Source organism: Stigmatopora argus, chromosome 5, assembly GCF_051989625.1.
Source record: "Stigmatopora argus isolate UIUO_Sarg chromosome 5, RoL_Sarg_1.0, whole genome shotgun sequence".
NCBI classification, from domain to species: domain Eukaryota; kingdom Metazoa; phylum Chordata; class Actinopteri; order Syngnathiformes; family Syngnathidae; genus Stigmatopora; species Stigmatopora argus.
Genome location: NC_135391.1, coordinates 5,630,437 through 5,638,474, shown reverse-complemented (window position 1 = coordinate 5,638,474; position 8,038 = coordinate 5,630,437). Strand labels below are relative to the sequence as shown.

The window sequence follows — 8,038 nt, the reverse complement described above, 5'->3', positions numbered from 1 at the left end:
CTAACACTGTCAATTGCAGATAATGAGTTAATGAGCATCCTTGCCGTGTTTAGCATCTGATCACGTGGTTGTTTTTTTTGCCAGGGGCAGAATGCAGCCCTATCAAAGCAATCACACACACATAACAAACTCTTTAGATTTACATTAAGATAATGCTTGTTATCTCCTGGCGTTAGCATTCTCAATACACACTCTCTACTGTTAGGTGTGTGTTAATTGCTCTTAGTGGCAAAAAAAGGGGGCACTTTCACTAAATGTGTGAAAACACACACATGAAGTACTAAAACGGGCACGTGTCCGAGTTAAAGGGCCAAAGTCAATTAAAAGCAGGCTGTTTTTGCAATTTAGTATCACAACTTCGATATAAAGACGCCTAATTGAACATTTCTTTGGGAAATAATACACATACGATGCACAAAAAGGTAAATATCTGATCATGCGTCACTCACGTGAACGTAAGTCGATGCTGAAAAAACGACATCACGTGGAAGCTTCGTTGGGGCCTATTACACAAAATGACAGAAAAATGAGGAAAAATTTACCTGGTTTTGAACTACGGCGTCATTGCGTGGGGAGAAATTTCACGCTACTGTCGCGTCGTTAAAATCAAATGTCAAAATGGGAGAAGTGGAGCCAAAATGGATGAGGAGGAGTTCACATATTTTCCAGGTCAAAACAAGCGTGCAGACGCTCGTGCAAAAGTTGAAAATAGTCGACACCGAGGTGACAAACGAGGGGGGGCGGGGGTGAGGGGGTCTAAGGGGGGGGCTAGTGGTAGTAAACCACGGGGAGGAGGAGGAGGAGGAGGAGAGAGAGGTCATCTTTAGGAGGCTCGAAGTCATTAGTAAATTATGGGGTGGAGCATCACCAGATGAGGATGCGAAGGGATCACTACAATGGCAGTCATCAGGGATTTTGCTTGTTTTTTTTTTTTTTTCAAAATAAAATACCAGGGGAAAAAAATCCCAATCTGCATCAGCTTGATCAAATTGCAATCAATAAGAACCACATTTTCTCTCAAAGATTTTCAAGTAGCCTCATTGATTAAAAAAGCTCTCGAAATGCCACTGCTATGACAAATATTAAGACAATAATGCATTTCTATTCCTACAAGATACTATTTTGTGCAACTGAAATCAGGGATGGTCAGTATTTCCAATGCAAATATTTAAAACAGGGATTTCAATTACAGGGCGGCCTGGTGGAGCAAGTGGTTAGCGCGTCGGCCTCGCAGCTCTGGGGTCCTGGGTTCAAATCTAGTTCACGTCCACCTGTGTTGAGTTTGCATGTTCTGCGAGGGTTTTCCTCCGGGTACTCCAGTTTCCTCCCACATTCCAAAAGCATGCATGGTACGCTGATTGGACACTCTAAATTGCCCCTAGGTATAATAATTGTTGTTTGTCTGCGTGTGCCCTGTGATTGGCTGGCCACAGATTCAGGGTGTCCCCCGCCTCTGGCCCGGAGTCAGCTGGGATAGGCTGCAGAGACACCCCCCACCCCCTGCGACCCTAAAGAGGATAAAGCGGTTCAGATCATAAGAGATGTCCAATTACAAAACTCATTCATTTTCCGATCACTTATCTTCACAAGGGTTGCGAATTATCTTGTTCTATGACTCAGCATAGGGGAAGTAGCAACTCCTGCAGTTGGCAGATATCAGGTAGTTCAACTGCCTTTTTTTCATTCATTCATTATCTAAAGTTCTTATCCTCTCAGGAATGCGGGGGTGCTGGAGCCTATCCCAGCCAACTGAATCGGTGGCCAGCCAATCGAAGGACACCAACCAGACAGTGAGGATCGACCTGTGATCAAGTATGATGCAAAGTAGGACAAGCATTGTGACTTCATCACATGAAATATTTATTACGACACTTTTGTAACACCAACAAAAGGCAGACAAAAAAATAGGAGCCTTCATTCCTCTTCTAAATGAGCAGGCCGTTCACCAAATAACAGTTGTTGACACAAGCTGCTCTAGCACTGGAACAGAGTATGACGATGAACTGGTTTCAGTTACCATGGTGACAATGAGGCCTCATTACAGTAAACTCAACATACTAAATGAGTCGCGGCATTTCAAAATAAACTTTGTTTCTTGTTGATTCCAATGGGAATTAGAAAGCTTCTTGCATAGACTTACTAAATAATTGAAGTTATTTTTTCATTCTAATTTTTAGTTATGCTAAAATTTATTTAGTGTGGAAATACCTTTGCAAAGGTAAATTTAATATCCCATTTATGTTTAAGGCCATGTTCTTTCCATGACTTTGGAAATATGGGGGATGTGAATTCAGTAAAAATACACTCTCAGAGAATAAAAGAAGCTAATGTAAATTTTGCAGTTTTCACTAAAACACCATGGAAATAAAACAGCCCCAAGAGACGTTGGTCACGTCACCCCCGACTCCATTTGCATGAAATATTTAGTTACACCATAAGTTGAAGAACCTAGCGGAGGACGGACTGTTCCATACACATCTGCGTAGTCGGTATTTCGGAAGCAACAAACAAGTTAAAAAACCTTGCAAAGCAAAACACAAATTGTAAAACGGGTGTAAGATAAATAAATATGGGGGAAAAACAGTATATGCAGTAGCAAGCAGGCTTTTACATAAAATAAATATGCTATCAATGCAGTAATCACATTTCCTTTCCAAACAAATCATGTGAAAATGTACTTATTAATGATCGCTAAATAATCCATATTTATTATCATGGACAATATCGCTTATGATTGTGATAAAACAAAATATTGACCATATTTGTTGGAAGGGGAAAGAATATATTGTGGGAATCATCTGAAATTTGAAAAATCAATTTCCATCTCTGCTAAGATTGGGTTGAAAGATCAATAACCACTGATTTATAAGAGTATATATTACTATTATTTTGAAGGATTTTACGGATCAGCTTGCATTAAAATTAGGAAGGTTACGTCGTTCCACCGGTTTCAAGAATTTAATGGAAGCTAGTCCTTTTTGGGGCTACAGTGGGCTACCTAACTATGGAGCTTATACCTGAAATGTCCACCCGGAACACAACACATCACAGCCATCCTCGCCTCGCCAGTTCCATGGAGATTTGGTCCAATTTGAGCAGAAATGATGTTCTCATGTCCGCACTTGGAACTTCCCAGCTTTGGTCATGTACTTGATACCTTTGAAAGGTTTGTACTTCTCCCCATACATGTCCAAACGGTTCACCTTCAGCCCTGTTTAAAAGGATAGCATACATTTAAATGAGTTGATTCCATGCAGCCACATTGAAACCTCAATTAATTTGACCTAATTCTTAATATTTTTCATAAAAATAATAATATAATTATCGGACATCGCAACTTCACCTCGTGAAGATCTTTTATGGTATTCCCTTAAATGAAAGTCCCTCCCCATTCAATAAAAGATAGATAATGCTGTACATTTGGTAACCCCACAAATCTGATTTAGAATGCACAAAGATTTTATTTCCATCTAGTGGATAAAAAGCAGCAGTGCAACCACAATTGGGCGAGGTTAGTAGATTCTTCATGATGGAGGAGGCTAAAATGGTGTTTATTGCAGTGTTGAACTATAACATAGGGGTCAAACTCATTCCAGAAAGGGCCAAGTGGGTGGAGCCATTTCATTCCAACCCACCAAGACGACACCTTTTCACAAATCTGTTCTCTTACAAGTTGATTTCAGTCAGATGCTGCTTCTTCCAGCAGACCCCTTCATTGGCCTAACTAAATGCGCTGTTTCAGTTGGGAGGAAAACCTGCACCCACTTGTTTTTTTTTTCTGGAGTCAGTTTGACCCTTGTGAACAATATGCATGGTGCGTGTTTGTGTGAACCTGAGATGGCCATCTGCTGGATTTTGAGCTGAATGTTGATGGTGGGGTTCTCGTCAGGTTTGGAGGCCCCCGCCTGCAAACTCATGGTGCCTTTCAAACTGGGAAGCTTCTGGGGGTTGATCTTGCCCACATCCCAAGTCAATAACTGATCAGAACACACATCCACGTTACTATCATACTTTACAAAATGCGTTGGTCACATATTTGAACTCTAAGTATACCTTTGTGACTGGGTCAAAGGTGTACGTTCCCTGGGAGGAGTTGAGATTGGCGTTGAGAACCCCCCTCGGGAGCTGACTGTTGACCAGCACTGACTCCACGGCCTTGCCCATAGTCTGCTTGGGGCCCAAGGTCAAGTCGAATCGCCCCTGGGAGCTTCCTTCGCGGAAAGTGATGTTGTGCTTCACGTACACGGGAATGGCCACCAGGCTAAAAGGGCAAGAATAGGATGTCATATTGTCTTTGCAAGAGAACATCAGTTTATGATGATAATTCAGTGGTGACTACTCAAATCAATGGTGTGTGTAAAAAGACCAACTTCTGAGAGCTGACGTGATACGAAAGCAGGCGGAAGTTTCCATCGGGAGGGATGAAGGAAAGGATCCGCTCAGCTTCCCAACGCTTAAATCGAACGCACGGGTGAAAGCTGACGTCATCCAACAGCCGAGGATTCTGGGACAGAGAGAGATGTTAAGTTTGTTAGAAGTGCTTAGGTGGCTAATTACAATAGAATAAAAAAGGCCAAATGAGGTCTGAATAAGATTTGAAAAAATATATTGTAATTGTGCAGTTCCAAAGGAATAAAAAAGAAACAAAAACTAGGCATCATTTCGACAAAAGCCTCCAAACTTGCCCAACGTTAATGTTGCAGCTGTTTTAGTGTAGTTATAGCATTCTTTAGAAAATGTTGGGTTAAGTCTCGACACTTGAATGAATTCGTTTGGAAGCACTTACCATAAACGATAGAGTCAGGTCAGGCATGCCTGTCAGTTTGACGCAGGCATCAATGACTCCTTGGATTTCAGCCGTTATGGTGGAACCTGATCGGAGGCAAAAAAAATCCTATTTAACATGAGCACATTGGCTGGCATTCCTGATAACATAACATAGATTTGTCATCTATAGCCTTCAATGGAAACGAATGAGTGTCCATGAAGTATTCATTACCTGACTTATCAATGATGGCGTCTATTTCCTCCACAACGTCAAAATAGGCTTCGTTGTTGGTATATTTGACACCAGTTCGTCTCCATGGTACCACGGACAGCTGGCCAGTCGGGAGCTGTTCGCCCACATTGGTGCTGCCTGGGAATTGATTATTTGTGAATGGATTGGAATGGAATTTGGTGTGTATATTCTAAAGACGTACAGTGGTACCTCTACATACGAGCAGCTCGAGATACAAGGTATCTGTATATATTAATCCAAGTTAATTTAAATTTGTTTGTTCTGTTACGAGTGCGTTGCCGTGGAAAGTCCCCCCCCCCCCCCCCCCATGTCCCTCTCTGTACCCTCCGCGAAAGCCATCTAATTTTTGTTCTACTAAACACATTTTATTACTATTAAACCACTAGTTATGTGTTACTTTGTTAATAGATGGCAAATTAGAAGAAATAAAACATTTTTTCCAATCCAGTATCCTGTTTTTGGTGTTTTTTCAGAGGGTTGGAACGAATTAATTTGTTTTTAGTTCATTTCAATGGGAAACGTTCGTTCGAGTTACGGGATGATCGACATACGAGCTCAGTCCCGGAACGAATTAAGCTCGTATCTTGAGGTACTACTGTATATGGTTCCATCCTTAGAGCCCATGAGTCGCCAATGTTTTGGATATTTACACTTATTATACCTGTGATAGTGTTAACCATCGTGCGGAGAATGGTGGGGGGCTTGATAAGCTCTTTGAGAATATTGGACTCTGTAGCTAGGGGGAAGCCGTTGTCCAACATTTCCTCCAATAATTCATAAACTACGACTACATTGTCCTTGATGGCAGCCTCAGTGCACACACCAAAATAGTCCTGTGAAGAACAATAAACAATTGGTTAAATCTTTTGTAAAAGTGTAACATCAAATGAATCCATTAAGACCACAACTTGAAGTAAACCTGGAATGTATCGACGACTCTGTGCAGAAACTCGATGACAAAGAGCGGCGGCACCTCACTCTGTATGACCGCCACAAAGTATATGCGATGTCTGAGGACATTGATAAGATAGTGGTGCGGGGTGGGGATCACAGGTGGGACGTTTTCTGGTTCACTTGCACGCTCCTGAGCCTCAAAGAAGTAGTCGCATACGGAGCGGCTCACCACACTCTTCCAGTGCTTCTCCAGGAAAATGTCTCCGGAGGAGTTGACTAGGAAGAGACTGTGAATCATCTTGACTGATTGCTAAAATGGAAGAGGAAAAAAGCAGGAAGGTTTAAGTACAAAATGTTGCCCATGCTACTTCTTGACACATTTACTCGTATTAAACATCAACATGAAATAGCATGAAAAGTTATTCTTATCATGATTTAACTTCAATTCATGGTATGGACACAATCAAAAACAGTATTAAGATAGGCATGATAACTAGTCAACGCTGACTTAATTATTTAGGGCAGTATATAAAAAAATGGGGATATACTTATTAACTAAAAAGACGGGAAAAGGGAAGTTGGGTCAGATTTGGATGTGACTACTGTGTATACAAATGTTAAATTTGTCATTGTTTACTGAGTATGACAATGCGATTAATTGTCGTTAATCAGAGGCATCTCGTGCATGAAGATTATAATTCTACAAAAGGAACTACTACATTACTCCAACAGCCTGGACAGACATTCTTCTGCTTACAACACAAGTAAATCTCTATTCAACCAACTCACATGACATTCTTAGCGGAAACGGCTGTTCGTACTCTTTTGTGCACAGCCTTAACCAAAAAGAACATGACACAAGTTGTTTTTTTTATTGTTATTATTATTATTTGGGGGTCATCACCAAAATGTGTTAAGACCAAAAAGTATATACCTAGTAACAACTGACATAATGGAGTAAAAACTGATTCAGACAAAAAGTATGTCTGCACAATCTAGACACAATCTTTCACCAATGACGATAATATACGTCCAAACAATTTCGACATGGAGAGGGTGGCAGCGATTTTTCTCAGTCAACATTATCTATCACCGTAATTGGTAGCTGTTGAGTTGATAATGGCCATTAAGCTGCAATAACGTGATTATTATTGTTAAAAATACACAATGCTGGCACATCCGCAACTTGTTTGGTGAAAACGACGAGAGAAACTACAACATACACAATGTCTACTCAGGAACCCAACCTAGGCAAAACTAAATGTTTTCCATGTTAAACGAATTGTAGCAAAACGATCTTTCCTAAATATAAAAATACTGTTAAAAGGCCTCCAGCTCCATCCATTGTAATATTCAGCCGTATCACCCTCCTCCTCAGTGTCTCATGACAGTGAGGCAAAACGTCATCCAGCATAAGAAGAAAAATACAACAAGCAGAAATAATTCCAAGCCTTTAGGGCGACACATTTTCAATGCTATGGATATAAAAATTACTTACCAGAGACCAATTCTACGTCTCAGTCTCGTATTTCACTATTTTCTCATTGAAATATGAAGCCGTTGTTGCTTCCGTTAGTAGGATCAGTCTGGTGTCAGGAAGCCGAATAAAATCAGCCAATCACAATTCGTCAAAATATTCCAAAGCCCGCCCTCAACGCACCCATTGGGCGTGAGTACGGAAACTAAGTCACATGCGCTTTTCAGCAATTGGACAGCAGGTAAGCAGCGCGTGTAAATACGCTTTCTTGATTGGCTCAGAGCAAAGCAGAGGTGACATTTTGTTTCTAGTCAGTGTTAGATTTCATCTTGTGGCTTTTGTCAGTACAGTCCTCTTCATTCAATAATAATTAATAAATACGCTTTTAAAAATAATATATTTCATTTGTTTGTGTTTGGAGGCTCATTCTCGTAGAACATTATAGATATATTGTCACTTTTAGTACAAAAATGACAGTGTGATTTCAAAATCAGGGACTATAAATGTGAATGCAGTGTTTATGAAAACAATACTCTGAAGTTGATAAGAAATAAAATAGCATTGATAAATATTTGAATGTATAAATATTAGGAAAGTACGATGTGGTGTGAAACAATAGATCTGAGTGGCAGAAGCGTAATTATAGA

At 40.4% G+C, this 8,038-nt stretch overlaps 1 protein-coding gene across 1 annotated transcript; it reads right to left on the bottom strand.

The window, feature by feature from the left end:
• Positions 1-1,836: 1,836 nt before the first annotated feature.
• ap3m2 (adaptor related protein complex 3 subunit mu 2) lies at positions 1,837-7,511 on the bottom strand. The gene is made up of 9 exons (XM_077601679.1): positions 7,413-7,511; positions 5,940-6,224; positions 5,682-5,853; positions 5,000-5,137; positions 4,787-4,872; positions 4,371-4,504; positions 4,054-4,261; positions 3,833-3,977; positions 1,837-3,211 (listed from the first exon to the last, which is right to left on the bottom strand). Exons 2-9 carry the CDS (start codon positions 6,210-6,212, stop codon positions 3,111-3,113), a joined length of 1,257 nt encoding a protein of 418 aa, XP_077457805.1. The 5' UTR covers positions 6,213-6,224; positions 7,413-7,511; the 3' UTR covers positions 1,837-3,110.
• Between the last annotated feature and the right edge of the window lie 527 nt (positions 7,512-8,038).